The 17636-nt window shown below is 49.6% G+C and overlaps 1 protein-coding gene across 4 annotated transcripts in view; it reads left to right on the top strand.

Moving 5' to 3' along the window:
• The first annotated feature begins 4027 nt into the window (after positions 1–4027).
• Positions 4028–17636, top strand: part of PAX6 (paired box 6) — a 28766-nt gene continuing 15157 nt past the window's right edge. Inside the window, exons 1-5 of one of the 4 annotated variants that reach the window (XM_063117327.1) lie at positions 4028–4078; positions 10286–10416; positions 11307–11348; positions 11443–11658; positions 12622–12787. In XM_063117327.1, the coding sequence (XP_062973397.1) occupies positions 4069–4078; positions 10286–10416; positions 11307–11348; positions 11443–11658; positions 12622–12787 (565 nt within the window). In that variant the 5' untranslated portion in view covers positions 4028–4068. The remainder of the gene's footprint in view (positions 4079–10285; positions 10417–11306; positions 11349–11442; positions 11659–12621; positions 12788–17636) is intronic. The other 3 variants (XM_063117329.1, XM_063117328.1, XM_063117330.1) reach the window with 3 other exon arrangements.

Here is a 17636-nt window from a genome sequence, read left to right on the forward strand (position 1 = left end):
TGCCCACGAACGAAAACTGTGAATGAGCAGAACTTTCTAACTTGATCGTCTTTAAAGAGTGCAAACCGTTTAAACACCCCCCCAAAAAAACCCAAAGCACCCCCTCCCCCACTAGAGACTCTGAGTTCTTTTAAGTCTCCAGAATGGTGTGCTCCAAAGAACCTGCAATCGTTTTTCCCAACCAGTTTTCTAAATAAGAGAGTCTTTCTGCTGCTTCTTTTCAAGCGAAAAAAGGGAGACGGTTGATTGTCAAAATAATATTTCTTCTGTGTGTGTGTGTGTGTGTGTGTGTGTGTGTGTGTGTGTTGAAATGTATCTCAGTTGTTCGCCCAGGCTCACTGGAAATTCAGTGCAGTTTTGAGACCTTGATAAAGTTATTTTTCCTTCTTGCAGAGTTGCCACCTTTCCGCCGAACATTCAGGCTGCAATTCTATACACACATACTTGGGAATAAATCCCATTAAAACTAGTTTTTTTTTTTTAAGAAAAAAAAAACTTTTGAGAGTACTTGCATAGGAAAGAGTTACGGGTCTAATTGATTAATGAACGCGGGAATAAACTTCTGTTTCCTTTTCTTTAACTCCCTCAAGAATAATGTGAATGCAAAAAACAAAAAACAAGAAAAAACCCACTGACTTTCAGTTTACCATTGTAACGCTTTTTCAAATAAGGGGTTAAAAGGGGGGGCGAAAGTCGGGTCGACCAGATTTACAAAATAAAGTTTTCAGCCGGGCCGAGTTGGTGGAGCAGTTACTTCTATAAAGTGAAACCATGAGTTACGGCTAGAAGCTGTGCTTCTTTATAGGCCTAAAATAATAATTGTGGCCTTTGGCAATATTTTTTTATTACTGGTGACCTTTGCAAATGTCTCCACGCCAATGGATTAGCGTTTATCTTTTCCTTATTTGGCCCAGGATTGTAAAATGTTTGTCATCTTAAGAGCTAATTATGTTTGCAATAGAGGGGAAGATCAAATCCCAAACACGATCAGATTAGATCCAGATTTTGAGATTTAAAAAAGCGACTTGCAGATTAGGCCTAGCCGGGGACAGTGGAGATCGCTGAGCTTCCCTTAGGACTTTCGATCGAGGCTGTTTTGTCCCTACCTGCGTCTCTTTCTGAATTATGGAGAGAAGAAAGAAGTCCAAGGAGCTGCTTGATGGCAAAGGGAGAAACTCCACCATTATTGTGCTTCCGGGTGGGGGAAGGGAAGAAGGGTGGCTTTTGATGGTGCTCCTGCTCTCAATGTACCTCGCCATTAAAATGGTTCAAAATCACAATCCTTTTTCTCTCTCCCTCCCCCCTCCCCCCTCCAATCAACTTTCCCATCATCCATTCATCAGGCTAAACGGGCTGGGTTATCTTTTGGTGTCTAAAAATGAGTGGCTTAAACCTGGATTTCTGTAGCACCCAAATAAATCCAAAGTTTAAAAGAAAAGGAAAAAGAGAAAAGGGGGGGGGGACGAAGAGGTCCTCGGTTAGCAAGCAGAGGCAGGAAGAGTTAACAATAGTATCCGGCGTCTGTACTAAACTCTCTGCTTCTCACGGCTAGGATTGTGTGTGTGTGTGTGTGTGTGTGTGTGTGTGTGTGTGTGTGTGTGTGTGTGTGTGTGTGTGTGTGTGTGTGAGAGAGAGAGAGAGAGATTGAGACTGAGATTTCGGTATCCAAGCGTGTGCGTTTTGGGCAGACGTGTTTGGTGTGTTAAAGGCGCTCCTTCCCGAGATTTCGGGGGTGAGGCACTGGCTTCTCCCGAAGACGGTCCGGGGCACTTTTCTCGGCTGCTAATCAGGTGCCTCTCGGAAGCGGAGTAAATATTGACCGCTGGAAGTCTTGTTCACGCTGCGAGAAAGTCCTTGTCTCGCTCGCTCTCGCTCTCTTCCTTGTTTTAATGGAACATAGATTGTTTTGAAAAGCACTTCCAGATCATCCCGGACCTGGTTTGGATCAGGACAAGGGGCCTCTTCTCGGGGTTTTTTCCTTCTATGTAGAAAGAGTAAATAATAATAATAATAATAATAATAATAATAATAATAATAATAATAATAATAATAATAATAATATATTAATTACAAGAAAGAGAGAAAGAAAGAAAGAAAGAAAGAAAGAAAGAAAGAAAGAAAGAAAGAAAGAAAGAGAAAGAAAGGTTTTTAAGCATTAAAAATAAAAATAAAGGGGATTTGGGGGAGGATGAAGAAAATGAAGACTGCCACCATTTCATTATTTTACTTCCTCCGTCTATCTATCTTTCTCTCTCAATCTCTCTCTCTCTCTCTCTCTCTTCCCCCCTCTTTTTTTAAAGCAAAACCGCTTGAATGGGTTCTTTATTGTAATTGTCTCACCCCAATTGAGCACCCCACTGTGCTGTTGTATCTTTTTACAACCCCTAACAACTCACACCAGTAACATAATTACCTCCAGATATTTATAACGAGAAATTACTTTTCTATTTTCCCCCTGCTAGGCTGGGAACCTTAAAAGAAAGAGCTGGGATTAAACACAGACACACAGACATCCAGAACAGCAGAACTCTCTCTCTCTCCCTGTGTGTGTGTGTGTGTGTGTGTGTGTGTGTGTGTGTGTGTGTGTATGTGTAAAGGTTGCTTTAAAGAAAAGAAAAGAAACACCGAAGGCAGGCAGGCAGGCTTTGGGTCTGTCCAGGCTCTGGGTCACGGCAGGCCATAATGAAGGGAGGAAGGGGGCTTGTTTCCCTGTTCTTTGTAAGTTGGAGGGTTGTTGGTACGTTGAGTTGGGAAGCCGCGCTGCCCCGTCAGGAGGAGGCTTGGCTGGCCGGGGTCTCGCGCTCTGGGTTTGGGTAGGGGAGTAAAATGGAAGCCATTGTTCGGCTTCTGTAGTCTTTGTACTCCCGGTTCTCACCCCCTCCTGGTCTTACTTTTTAAAGCACTGAGGCGAGGTAGACAGCGTGTGTCACAGTACAGTGAAAAAGGGGAAGATCTAAAGACCAAAAAAGAAGTTAATCACAATAAGTGGATTTCTCTTTCTTCCACCACCACCCCCAACACCCTCCTCTCTTTTTCTTCGAAAGAAGGGGGATGGGATTGTGAGTGCCACTAAAAGAATCATCAGCCCTCAGAGTAAAGTAACCCCAAACATGGGTTTAAAAAACACACCATGCAACAGATTTGGGATTTGCGCATAAGCAAGCTGGGAAGGGTTTTCCTTCCTTTAAGAAAAGGGGGGGGGGGGAGTGCCAACCAATTCTGCCGGTTCTTTCTTGGACCCCAAAACAAGGGCAAGGATGCAATGCCGCCCGCTTTAGCAAAATCAAATCAAACGAAGTCGAGGTTCTGTTTGTAAATACAGAGACAAAAAGGAGTCACAGATCAGAACTCTTGAGACTTTGCAAGAGGCGTTCCAATAAGGCTTCTGGGAACTTGGGGATGTTCTTGAGTGTGTGTGTGTGTGTGTGTGTGATCTTTTGCATTTATCCCAAGTCGGTGTTACACCCAACTGCGAGGCGGCGCTATGATGGGGGAGGGCATAAATTAAAAAGTGCGCAATATACTTTTAATATCCTTTTTTCTTCTTCTCCCCATCCTAGTGGGAAGACTTTAACTAGCGCCACGCAGATGTGTGAGCCGTTAAATTGTATGAGAGGAGAGTCCACTCATAAATCAGGCAAGTTGCAAGCATCTTCTCTTTCCCCCCCCCTCCCCAAGATCACGAGAATACTTACCAATCTGTCTGTGCGTCCACATTTCCATAGAGGTTAAGTAGCACTGGTTCTTCTCGCTTGCGAGCCGAAGAGCTGAGATTGAAGCCCAGGCTTACTTTAAAAATAATAATAATAATAAAAAGATCTTGCCTACTTGTCTGAAATACGTCAGAGGTTTGTTATTATTCGGGGTTGGGGGGATATTAACAAATAAAATAATAACAAGTATAAATTGACACGAATTGGGCAGGCAATAGAACAAATGATGCCTTGGAGACCTGAACAGAACTAGCGTGCAACTGCCAGTGTGCTTCGCTCCCCTGATTAATGCCTGTTTTATTACTAATAGAATCCTATAAGCGAGCCACGTGGGATCTTGCTCCATCAATTCACCATGCAGAACAGTAAGTGACTCTTCCTCTTTTTCACGACTATGCCGGCTTGAGAATGTAGAGTTGAAAGGATGTATTGGGTTGGGTAGTAGAGGGGGAGGGGAGGCGGGGACAGTATAGAATTTCACATTTTCAAAATACTAATCATACTAGTCGTGGTCCCTTCTGGAAAAGGGAGGGGGTGAAGCTGGGAGAGGTGCAAGACGCAGCGAGTGGGGTGGATGCCTTTTGAGTCCTTCGCCTAAAAGGTGCACTTTGTAGATCCTGGAGCAGGAGACAGTGTGTAGCGACTCCCTCCTTTGTCCGGATGGAGGTTTCTGAGGCCGGGCGCTGAAGCACCCTTACTTGGAGGCGATGGCAGTGCCATTCAGTTGAGTGGGACTGACCTCCAAGTAACTGAGCTTAGGAGGATGGAGGCCTAAGGGAGCTTGCTCTGTGGATGGCAACTGCCTGGACTGGCCGCCCCCCTGTGGAATTGACCCTTCTAGGATTCGGCTACCCATGGATCGCATCTGCAGCCACTGGAATAAATCCGCGCTTTGTGAGTGTTTGGGGGTCTCGTTGTGCGTCTAAATGCGAGGAGGAAGGATCCTCTGCGTTGGCCTTCTTTTGTGTTGACTTCTACCACCCCCATCCCACCCCACCCCTCCGAAAGTCTAGATCGCCTCCATGCCCGGCGCAAAGTGTTGGTGGAGTAGTGAGGCCTGTGGACTTTTGGGGTGTCTGGTGGAGTGGCGGGGGTGGGGGGAGGTAGGCGATTAAACCCAGTGTGTAGCGGTTGATCCACTGGATTGTGCGCGGGTTGAAAATAAGCAATAGCTTGTTATGATGCGGTTGAAAGACATCTGGATGGCAGCGGGAAAGAAGGCAGCCCTTCAGTTTAAGGCCCCTGTTCGAAAAGACAAGTTTGATACCTGGAAGGAAGCCCCATTAAAATCGATAGCATTGATGCAAGCGTGTTTAGGATTGTGGCGACGGATGCTGATAGAGCCACCCGGATAGGCTTGGAGAAGCTGGCGAGGCAGAGAGATTGGAAGAGCCCCCAATAGCTTCACAGTTTGGGTATGTTGACACAATAAACCCCCGCACCGTCCAGAAGGCAGGGCAAGCGAGGGCCACCAAATCCGGATGCCAGCGAGCAGTCGCGTCTGTCTCTGTTTTGGTTGTGACATTTCCTAGCAAGTAGCTCCCATCCGCTTCGAAAGCGAAGCGGTCGCTCAGCCCTGGAGGCCTCGATCGGAGATTTTAAAAGATGCCCAATATAAAGCAGATGCAGATCTGCCGAGGTGTCAAGGAAAGTTCCCTCGATGTCACTAACCCGGTTCTGAGGGCCTGGGGATGTGGGCTCTAGAAATAGCGCCTGTCGAATCGTCCAGGGCTTGGAAGGCCTGGGCTGAGAAAATGCTGGACACCGGTGTGGTTTTCGGTTTGCAAATTCGACTTGTATACCCGAAGCTGGGTCAACAGAATCTGAGGCCTAGAGACGGTCGCAGAGGGGCTGCTGAGGATGACCGAGGCGCGGTGAGAGATTTGGTCAGTTTCCATATTCTTGTGTGGAAGCTGGCTCCTTGGTGGCTTTCTTATCAACGCCTGAACTCGGATCCTCAATCAATTTACTAGGAAGAAGGGAGGGATCCTCTTTGATTTGAGTGGAATTTGCTGCCAAGAGGATCTCTTTTGGGCCAGGCTTTGGCTGAGGAACGCATAGTAAGGCCTTTCCTCACATGATCTCTCCATTCCGCGCAGGGAATTCTCTGGCCAGTAGACAGCAGCCCAAAGCACGGTTATTGGGGAAGTAGAGGCCCCTCGAAACCATGGGGGCTTCCTTCCAAAACTAGGCGCAAACCTCACCCCCACCCCCACCCCCACTTGCAGTTCCCGTGGCTTCGAGTGCAGCTGGACGGCGCGCACTGTGGATCCATCCACGGCGGGACAAGGCCAAGGGCTTGAACTGACGAATAAACTCGTCCCCCGACTCTTAATGCTCCTCGGGGATTCCAAGCTCAGCTGCCCGGGGCGATGCAACCCCACCAATCTCGGCGGAGTTTTCTCTGCGACGCTCCGAAATGAGGCTGCTCCTTACTTCCCAACGAAGCGGTGGGCCGCTTACTTCCTGAGAAATCAATATTTTGGCGGCGAGCAAGACAGACGCCTCCCAGCCACCTTTATCCGGGAAGTCGGTCTCCCCGATGTTCGCGAACCTAACACGCGCCCCCCACCCCTAATATCTGTCGCGGGGTCCGGCGGACGAGGGTGCCTTCCGGCCCATGTGAAGCACTTTGAAGTCCCCCACTCACCCAATGGGAGAGCTCAGCCGACATCCCTCTTCCTGAAATCAAAGGGACTGATGCTGCAATTCTATACACGCTTACCCGGGAGTAAGACCCTTTGGATGCTGCGAGGCTTACTTCTGAGTAGGCATGCACAGGATTGCACTGTCAGGAGAAATGGATCGTTTTCCAGAAAGCGCTCCTTCCCTGCGATAATGCCGAGCTGATTGGCAAGTTGTTGTTATTTTAAACTTCCGAGTCCTCAGACTCTTTGCTTGGAAGTCATATCCCGTCGGAATTTACTCGGGGAGTGGGGTGGGCCGGTTGGAGCTGCAGCATCCGAGTTCAGTTGCCTACCCTTCACTCCCCCTCCTCCTCTAGTCCTTCTCGTTTCATGAACATAATCCGGGCCAGCAGAAATCCTTTTGGATTTCTAACGCCTTATTGACCTGGGAGTAAGACCCATTGCATTCAGTGGGCCTTCCTTCCAAGCCAGCGTCAAGCGCAGACCGGGGCTCCACGCCGCGTTGGCGGCGGCCTTCCCTGGCTTCTCTTGGGCGCTAATCCCGTGGAAATCCAGGGCGGTGCGATGTCCAAGGCAAACGTGTTCGGAGGCGGCAAGGCGGCCCCGGCGTTTCTTGGCCCCTTCGCTTCCGAACATTTCCTTCTGAGGGAGCCCCAGTTGCTGCGCTCCTGCGCTCCTTCCATTTGGAAGGGGGCCTCCCATCCGTGAGATTCTACATCTCAGTCAACCTGTTCGGATCGGATTGTGGGAATGGAGCGAGGGAAGTGGGGAGGTTAGTCGATTGGACGGGATCCTATCAAGAGATGCTCTCGGGCTCGGCGGCCTTCTAAACCGTCAACTTTCCCCGCCTGGGAAAGTCTGAGTTTGGGGGCTTTCTACGCTGGGGATTTTTCCGTATCCCCCACTCTAAGAGCACTAGCGACGAGATTAGGTGGTGATGGAAGGGGGGCCTGGAAAATAAAGAGGGAGAGGGGGGCGATCCTCCTGGCCCGGGCTTTCACGCCCAAGGCAAGGGCATTCTGCGAATGGCGGATGCCTTCACGCCAGGCCTTTGCGCTGCCTCTTGGCTCTCCTCCCCCGCCCCGCGCCCCTTCCTCGGCCCACGAAGCCAGCATGCCCGCGTTGCAATGCTGGAGAGAGGAGATCCCGTTCGGGTGAAGCCTGGATTTTTGTTTAAAGGTCGCGGCAGGCTCTCCAGGCTTTGTGCGGAGAACTCCTGGGTGTAGCTGGTGCCGAGCATCCAAATTGTCACCATATGTTTTCCTATTAGCTGCCTCGCCCTAGAAGACGAGGCGCATAATCATTGCCACTGGGCTCCCAGGGCCTCCGCTCTCCGGGGAAATTAAGGCATTGATTAAGGCTTAACCTTTTTACACGGAACTTGGGAGTTTGGCTTTCTTCGCTGCCACAACGTAGGCAGAGGCCAGAGGCATTCCTGTCGGGTATGTCGCGGCAAATAGCCTCCTGTCCACACGCCTCTGTGTGCGACAGAGAGAGAGAGAGAGAAGGACGGGGAAGAGATCTTTCCCCGTGGATCTCCAGGACCAGAACCCAAGCACTCTAAGCATCCTATCCACAGAAGAAAGGAGCTCTCATTGCTTTCGATGGGCGAGACTGAAGCACGTGCCCAACTCTCCCGTTGCAAAACAGTGGGCCTGAAAAAGTGCTTCGCTTTCGCTGGATCGGGTCCGTGCTCTCTGTAGAGGAGGCAACCGAGATTTCACTACAATCCAAGGCATTTGGGGGGGGGGTGTTGGGGGGGGAGCTGGGGGAAGGGGATGCGGCTGTCAGTCGTAGGAGGTATAAATACCTATAGGTGATGATAGAGGGGATTAAAAGGAGGTATTTGACGCCCCTCCTACACGACCTGGGGATGGAAGCTCTCTTTCTTGTAGTGGCCATCCAGAGGCAGAGAAAGAGGGAGAGGGAGAGGGAGAGAGGGAGAGGGAGAGGGAGAGGGAGAGGGAGGAATAAACAGGATCTCTGCCCTAGATGTGTTTCTTTTAACCATACACAGTGGTCGGTTCTGAAATGGCTTTTACGTGAAAGTCTCTTTTCTCTTTCCCCACCCCCACACGCCGCCTCTCTCCCGCACCTCCTCCTCCTCCTCCTCCTCCTCCCATTGCTCCCCAAACCGCATGTCACTTCGGATTTATCGAGGCGGCAGCGCGCCCCCTCGGTTGTGTCCGCACTGGCCCCGTGGCTACCTTAAAAAGTCGCTTCCCCTCGAAGGGGAAACGAGTAGAGTTCAATCTCGTCGGAGTGATACCCAAATCCGGACAGAAAGGGTCGTTTTTATCATGCTCCTGTTTGTCGTGACGATGCAATTTTCAAAAGCGGAGCACTGTCATAAAGTGACATGCCTGCCACAAGTGCTCCAACTGATCTTTTCAATTAGCCTTCCATGCATGATCCGGGGCGACTTCCGCCTATTTCCAGAAATTAAGCTCAAACTTGACGTGCAGCTAGTTTTATTTTAAAGACAAATGTCAGAGAGACTCATCATATTTTCCCCCTCTTCTATATTTGGAGCTTATTTATTGCTAAGAAGCCGAGGCTCCTGGAGTCAATTTAGCAGGAGGCTCCAAAGAGAGGAGGAGAGAGCAGAACAGAGAGACCCACAGAGAGAGAGGCAGAAAGAGAGAGCTCAGACAGACCTTCTCCAGGGAGCCTTTTGCCTCCAAAGCCCAAAAGCTGCAGGTTGGAGATCCTATTCGAACCATTTGGTTTGATTTTTTTCTTTAAATCCGTTCGTGTTGATTTTGGCCAAGGGAGCTTGTATTTGGGAGGATGCAGGAAGACTGTGGTAAAGTTCAGCCTAGACCCAGCCAATCCTTTTCAATAATAATAATAATAATAATAATAATAATAATAATAATAATAATAATAATAATAATAATAATAATACCACCGTTTTGCCCTCCCCCTCTTTTTCAGGCGAGACATTGGGGTGGGTGGGGGAAGGCGAGTTTCTTGGTGATGGCATTTGGGGGCTGTAGGGGTGGAAAACAGGAGGCGCCTCTTGTTGGCTTAGTCAGTTTCCGATCTAGGCAGTTTGGGAGGGAGAGGGAGGCAGGTGGACCTTCTCCGAGGCTGAGGTGTGTCAGGCGAGCTCGGATCCAAGCGCAGGGCTGCAGAAGCTTCTTCCATCCCACGTCGTCGCTCTCTTTCTCTCTCCCCCCCTCCACTACTACCACCACCCCCGCCGCCGCCCAATGCAAGAGAGGGGACGGTTTTCCTCCACCCCACCCCCACCCCTCTCCCCAAGCCGGCTGTGCCTTTGCTTGCTCGCGGTTGCCAAGTCTGCTGAAAGGATGACTCTGAGTGAAAGTGTGTAAACCAAATGTTGCTCTTCTTGGGCTGAGAGGCAGAGCTGGGACCGTGAATGGGTCTTTAGAGAGGATCCCGCGCTGAGGCTAGAATGGCGGTGGGTGGGTGGGGGGTAGCGGAGGAGAGGGTGGGGAGGGCGAAGTCTTTGTGGCTGGGTTGAGCTTGGCGTTGATGGGAGAGAGATCTGTTCGAATCTTCGTGTCTGTAAAATGATTTGCAAAGTGGTAAAATCCATGGCGATTGGAGAAACGGTGGCCACTGGAGCTACTCTTGATGTGTATTGCTTTGCCTAGGCTACGGCTTATATAGGGCACCTCTGTACCTGTATATGTATTTGAGAAAGACCATCATAGAACTGTTTCTTCCGTGGATCGCCCGTGGCCGAGCTAGTGGGACCTTTGCTCTTCGCCTGATTGGGTCGACTGGTTGTTGCTTCTCTCCCCCACCCCGCTCCCCCACCCCACCCAACACACCCATCTCCCCGTCCCCATGGCAGCCGCCTGAACCGGGAGGGCGCTGGTTGGTGTCCCGGGTCCTGCTCAGGTAGCCGAGGCTTCCATTGTCCTTCTTTTCCTTCTGCCCCGCACCTTGCAGGTCACAGCGGCGTGAATCAGCTCGGCGGTGTGTTTGTCAACGGGCGGCCGCTGCCAGATTCAACCCGGCAGAAAATCGTGGAACTCGCCCACAGCGGGGCTCGGCCGTGTGACATCTCCCGAATCCTGCAGGTGAAAACGCGAGTCGCCTCCCCAGTTCCAGCCGTCCTCCGCCTGCCTACCTTACTTGAAAAGCAGCCTGTACTGGCAGAAAGGCTTCCCATGACAGCAATCTTCCCTGTCCAGCCTACTGGGGGTGGGGTGGGGTGGGGTGGGGGCAAATATACCACCACTATCAATTAATCTGTTTCTCTAAATCATGGAGATACTTTGATTTTTCTTAAATAAATTGATGCTTGACCACCTTTAGCCTTATTTCCGTATGTTTTAATGCAGTAAGTTTGTTTTGAACTAGTTGGCTGGAATGAACTGAGTGATGCGATCCAATTGATATCCCTCTCCTAAACACACTTATTTGGAAATAAATAATAGGTGGTTATGGAGCTTCTTTCCAAGCTAGTGTGTATAGGGTCAGGGGTGTTAAAATGTCTTCCCCACCCCTACGTTTTCTGGTTTCTGCATGCAATGTGTGTATATTAAGCAATATTAAGAAGCTATCAGCATCTCTTGATTTCCTTTGAAATAGTTACCTGGGTGCTTATTTATCTCAGAGGCTTATGAGAAAACGATTTGGCCAGGCATTTGGCTTAGGGATACATTCGAAGTCCTACGTTATAATCCACCCACACCTTCCCAACATTCCTACCCCTTCCCTGAAATCTGAATATTTTGAAAACTGGTCTGATAATGTCTATAGTAACATTCCTACCAATACATGGCATTTTTCACCAGTTTTTTTTCCTCTCTCCCTCCCCCTTTCAAGTGGGTTTTTTTTAAAAAAAAAATCTCACCTTTGTAGCATGTAGGGCCACAAATGTAATATTTTTTTAAGGAAAGAAAAAAGAAAGCAAACCTCTCTAAGTAAGTTCTCATACCATTTAAGGTATATTTTTGTGTTATAGACCCATGCAGATGCAAAAGTCCAAGTGCTGGACAATCAAAACGTAAGCTTGTCATTGTTTAATGCATACTTAAACAATTTTATTTTTGTCTTGAAATTATTAATAATGTGATTTTCTGTCCGCTTCCCTGATGCAGGTATCGAATGGCTGTGTGAGTAAAATTCTGGGCAGGTATTACGAAACTGGCTCCATCCGACCGCGGGCAATCGGAGGTAGCAAACCGAGAGTAGCGACTCCAGAAGTTGTAAGCAAAATAGCACAGTATAAACGGGAGTGCCCCTCCATCTTTGCTTGGGAGATCCGAGACAGATTACTTTCGGAGGGGGTCTGTACCAACGATAATATACCCAGCGTAAGTTCTTCCTGAAACTCTTTCCTATCTTACCTAGAACAATACCCGGAGCACTGTAGCAAACCTCTCCTCTCTTTGTTCTTCTAGCCCAATGAAAGTCTAAAAATTATCTTTCTATCACCCCACCACTCTACCAGGGGCAAAATTTGGCATCAACAACTTGCAGGGCGTCTTTAAAACCAAAACAGGATTTATCCTTGACTTTTGACCTACCAGGGATCCAAAAATTGCTTTTGTGGGATTATAAAAAACGCAAGAGAGAATCTAACACAGGGGGGGAGGGGATTTTTTGGGTGGATGAATTATGAGTGGTATCCGCAACAAAGCATAACATCCAGTCTTGTTTATTTCTCCCCCTTATTACCCAACAACCCCTGGCATTGATTTCTAGATTTCATGGGGCCTTTCAGGCTAGACTTCTGCAGGGCTTATTTCCCTGAAGGAGGAATATCTCTTGGTCTGTCCAGAAATGGTTTAAGGGGTGCCGCCTGACATCCCGATTCTAAACGCACTGCTTTGATTCCTCACCCCACCCCTTCATTCGGTTGCAGGGCCCTTGCTGTCCGCACACGATCGCAGGCTGGTCGTGAACACGTCCCCCCAGACGTCTGGGAAGGCAGCCGCAAGCTGCAAGTCCTAGCTCTTTTACTCCAGAGTAGTCCGATTGAAGTTGCCCTGGAGCAAAAGGGGTTGTGGTGTTTTCTGATCTGCTTGGCAGCGACTCCCCTTGCAATCCGTGGGAATTCCTTCCTTGTCAATGTGTTGGGGGACTGGCTGAGATTTTAATGGTCAGTCTGTCTGTCTGTCTCTTCTCTGAGCCAGTCAGTCTGTCAGTAAGATCCAGATATACTCTGGACCTGTAGTTGGGGTGGTGAAACGGGCTGGGTCGACTTCGTAACCGCTTGCTTTCACAGGATACGCCTCTCCCTGCTACCATTTTGTTGAATGTCGCTTCCCTTTCAGGTATCTTCGATCAACAGAGTCCTCCGCAACCTGGCTAGCGAAAAGCAACAGATGGGTGCAGATGGAATGTACGACAAGCTAAGAATGCTGAACGGGCAGACCGGGACGTGGGGCACGAGACCCGGGTGGTACCCGGGGACATCCGTTCCGGGACAGCCAACGCAAGGTAAGAGAGAGCCAGAGGTCTTGTGGGGGGGGGGAGTAACTCTCCCCTGTCCTCCCCCCCTGCCCCGTCCTCCTCCCCCTTCCCCCATGATCAATCCAATTTCTCTAATGACCCATCAAAACCTAAAGTGGCAAAGATCGACATGGTTGTCTGCCTTGTGACTCCGCCTCCATCTGTCTCTTCCCCTCCTCCGCCTTTTCAGGCTGCAATAGATGGTTACTGGCGGCGTGTATCGTGTGAATAGGGAGGTGACAGATCTGAGAGGCGTTTTCAAGGCAGCGGGATCTTTAAACGGGATCTTTCTTGTCGCCCCGTTCCCAGAATCCCACCTTTCCTGTATGGCGCTATATTGAAATCACACACGCTTGAAATGGGTTTTAATAAACCACCCTCTCCGAAGAGTTGGAGACGCTAAATGGCTGACAGATTGCCAGGAAAACACCATTGTATCAGATTGCGCTTTAAGTGTAATTGACAAATTGTGTGACTATGAGTAGGAAGCATCTGGAATGGTGGACGAGAAAGCGAGGCTCTTTGCTTCTAGGAGCTCTGATTAGCTGTTTGGTTTCCATCTCGGTGTTTCTTGTCGTTTCTTTTCTTCCCTCACCGGAAAAGAGAGAACCAGGCAGGTGGGGCTGGAAGGCGGGGAGCAGAGAAGTGGCTTGATTCGAGTTTCCACCGTGAACTTCTTTAGAGAGAATGTCGAGCTCCGGGTTGGAGTCGGTTTGGCTCCCGCCTGTCCAGCCCTTAATGGCCTGCTACGAATTCAAGGGCTTAATCCAATACTCAAACAGGCCCGCTCCAACTTTGCCAATAGTGGCCCCTGTTGATCCTGAAGATTCATGGGGGTTCGTTGTAGGGAGATGGCAACGGGGCTGACAGGCGTCGCCTTCCTCCTCAAGATGCTTCATCGCTTCTGGTTTGCTCGTTTTGGGGTTTGTTTGTTTGTTGTTTCCATGCGGCGCACAAGTCTCCTCTCCCGTAGCTGTGGTCAGTTTCTCAGGAGAGGTGTCTCCCCACCCCCACCCCCATGGCCACAACCTGCTTTTTGTTTTCATCTCGAAAAGGAGGTTAAGACAGGAGGGGGGTGGAGAGAGAGAGAGAGAAAGAAAGAAAGAGAAAATCAGTAACAATATGCGGAATATCTGGTACAAAGGATGTTTCTGTCACACGCAAGAATTTGTTATGGGAACAATTCTGTCGCTATGTAATTGCTCATTAGAGATCGTTTTGTTTCTCATTAAGGCGACATGAATAAGCGTCTAGTTGAAGGAGACAGCTGTAGAAATGTTCCACAGGAGACCCCTGGACACGATATGGCACCGCTTGCCAATTAGACATGTCAGTTTTAAGAGAAGGGAGCATTCTAGGGGGGACCCTGGGAAGACAAGAGCTTCTTTGGGGCATCCTCTGGCCGTCCCAAGTCCCTCAGAACACCCCTTGGCTAAGAAGAGGAAGCCAACCAGCCTCTTCACGGAAACCCCCCAGGGCATCTTTCCGGGGGGGGGGACTCTGACCCCCAGATCTTGACTAGGGAATGCCCCCCTTGATTTTCCACGGAAGGCCCTTCCAAAGGTGTGCTCAGCCTGGAGGCCTGGGCAGGGGTGGTGGTCAGTGTCCACCAGGTCTGGGGCTCAGAAGAGTGAGACCTCCAGGTCTCCTGAAGACCCGCCATGGCTGGCCTGTGCCAGAAGGAGCGTGGTGCTCGTTCGATGTACCAATAACAAGGAAGAGCCCTGTGGTAAGCGGAAAGATGCGAGTGTGGCACCGGCTTTCTTGGGAGATGCCCATGTGCTCTGGCCCATAAAAGCCGAGGAACAGGCCCGCTTGAGTCTTGAAGTCTTTCCCTTGCTGTTCCAAACCTGTGGTCAAGAATGGGTCTGTCGAACAAGGACAGCCTATTGATGGGCGGGACATTCCTGTATCCCTTGGGGCTGCGAGTTTGGGGACCAAAGAAACGGGGACAGGAGGGGCAGGGGGGTTGCAGAGAAGCAGCCCCACCGAGGTTGGCTGCAGCAGGCTGCAGAACCAGGCGCTTTGTTGAAGCATTCGCGTGTGAGCCGGGCAGCAGAGCCGGTGTTTCAACCACAAACTTGGAGCTTTCTCTTAAGTGTGGCGTTCAGCCCTGGAAGATGCGGATTGGAGTGTGTATGTGCGCTGGCGGTGAGGAGGAAACTAAAACGAATCGCCCCTCTCACTCTGTATGGGGGTCAGTGGGTTGTATCCATGTGTTAGTCTAATTGAAGTTCTATTCATTTCAATGGGTCTACTCTAAGTAGGACTAAAGTTGGATACAGCCTGGTTTCTCCGTGGCTAAATGGCTAAACAGCATAGGGTATACAACCTAGAGCTCCATACACGAATCCCTGGCCTGTCGATCAGGTAGTCCCAGATTTATAACTCATGGCATCCGCAGGGCTTGGATTTCAGAGTTTCAAATCAGCCCCAGAAGTCAGAGAAGTGGCTTAATTCAGCCTTTGTTGTCGCTGGGACTAATGAAATCCACCCTGGGCACGATCCACTCTCGCACGCTCTGTGTTGAAATGGCCCTGGCGGGTTGTGCTCCCTTAACTTTGCAGTTACGTCCCACTGACGTCAACGAAATAGATCTGTGAGTGAACCAGAGACCTTGTCATCTCGGTCTGACCATGCCCCTATCCAATAGGAGGGCCGACCCAGCCCGATCCCAAAACGAATTCCTCCCCTGCAACATCAAACTGATTTAAACGAAGGTCACTCCCGAGTAAGTGTGCAGCCGCAAAAGTACGGCTGCCGTTCTAGACCCACTTCTCTGCGGGTACTCAATGGGACTTACTTGTGAGTAGACATGCATAGGGTTGCAGTGTAAGCATCCTTATTTTTTCCGAACACTTATACAGATATGATTTTCAGATTACGCCTTAGACTACCGTCCTCAACAAACTTTCAGCCCGTTCCTAGGCATGGGTTGCTTGGGGTTTGCAGCCTGACCCTTAGTAGACCCCGCTGAATCCGAGGCTACGTTACTCCCAAGTAAACGTGCATAGGAGCGCAGCCTTAACTTCCAAGAAGTACGCCTCTTACTTCTAAGTAAGCCGTTCTAAAATGAATGGGGCTGGTTCTTAAAGCACTTAGGATCGTGGCCGCCACTTCGGCGCAGATTAGCTCTACGTTATAATTCTTGTTGTGGGACTGGCGGCCCTGGCACATCGTTTACAGTCCCAGATAAGGGAGAGAGAGAGAGAGAGAGAGAGAGAGAGAGAGAGAGAGAGAGAGAGAGAGAGAGAGAGAGAGAGAGAGAGAGAGAGAGAGACTTGTTTGGCAGGTAATAGATTCCGGAGGACATCTCAGGTCTCTTCAGAAAGGGAGGCGAGCCTGACCGCGAGATGCTGGGATATTTCATTTATTTTTTAAAAAACGTTGCGGATGTTGGAAAAAAAAAAGTTCAACGTGTGTGGAAAATCTCTAGAGTAACCTAGGGTAGGTGTGGGGAAGGCAGGCACCCTTTGGGCGTGATGAAGCTAACATACTGGTAACTCAGCCTCTTCGTTGGGGTCAATATCCCCTCCGTCTCCCCCCTCCCTCCACGCTTTTACGGTCTCATATGCTTCAAGTCTCATATGGTAGCATCTAGACTGAGGATCGTAGCATCAAGAGGCTTTCTTTATTGGTTGGAATACAAATCCCCTTTTAACACGTTTGGTCTAGTTTTGAGAAAGTGAGAGATGTTGTACGAAGTGTAGAAGTCGCAGGAAAGGAGCGGGGACCGCTAATTCCTCCGCGTTCCTTCCCTACGACCGTCGTTTGCACCTGAAACGGAAGCAGCACCTCTGATCCAGTGGAGGCTGGTGGCTCCGACGTCAGTGGGGTGGTGAATTAGCTCCAGGCTTCAGTCAGAACCAGTCAGAAATCTAAAGGAGCTGTCCAAGGTGCTTCTGCCACCAGTCTCCACGGCTTTGATCCATCCTTTAACTCCAGGGCGTTCCTCTTGGTTCAGAAAACCTGGGGAGCCTTGGGGATCTCAGTTCCAATTATTTGAAAGCGGTGGGATCGTCGTGGGGCAGCCCATATAGGCTGAGCCCCATACATTGAGAGCCAGGAGTGGGGCTGCGTGGAGAGAGTTTTAGGAAGGTTTCCCCTTGTGCTAGACGTTCTTGAAGTCTTTGGCTTAGCATCCCGGCTACGATTCGGCCAGTGTTAAGGACTTGTAAATCCCATTGAACGATGGCAAGCTTTCAACCTATCCCACTGCTATTAATGAAACTTGCTGTTCGATCAGAAAATGTTTACTCGGAAAAGCGAAAGAAACCCATTTTGTACCATAGGATTCCTTTTTTAGTAGGTGTCCATAGGCTTCAGGAATAAAGGGCCTTAACTTTGGCTGGATCGTTCCCCTCCAGCTTTGAGAGAGAGAGAGAGAGAGAGAAACCCATTTTGTACCATGGGGCTCCTTTTTTAGTAAGTGTCTATAGGCCCTTAACTTTGTCTATAGGATCGTTCCCCTCCAGCTTTTTAAGCTGTGCTCTTACAAAGCAGCCTTAGGTGGAAGTAAGTTCCACCGAGACCTTTTTGAGTCAATGTGGTTAAGGCTGGGATGTCAGGGTTTCAAAGACCCCCATTAATCACCAGTTGCCATATAGTTCACTCAAATGAATGGGAAGAAAGCTAAGAGGGGGGAGAATTCCACCGAATTATTGGCCCTGAGTCATATACACACACGCACACACTATGTAGAAAAGGAAAAAGGGCTGGGGGAGGTGAAGGCCTTGGATGGGGTGGGGGGTTGACGTAGAGAAACACACTGAAAGCCTTTTCCTCGCTAAATTAAAATTAATAAAATGGCTTTGCCCTGGAATATTCATGTGCAGCT

The sequence above is a fragment of the Elgaria multicarinata genome, chromosome 2 (assembly GCF_023053635.1).
Source record: "Elgaria multicarinata webbii isolate HBS135686 ecotype San Diego chromosome 2, rElgMul1.1.pri, whole genome shotgun sequence".
In the NCBI taxonomy this organism is placed as follows: domain Eukaryota; kingdom Metazoa; phylum Chordata; class Lepidosauria; order Squamata; family Anguidae; genus Elgaria; species Elgaria multicarinata.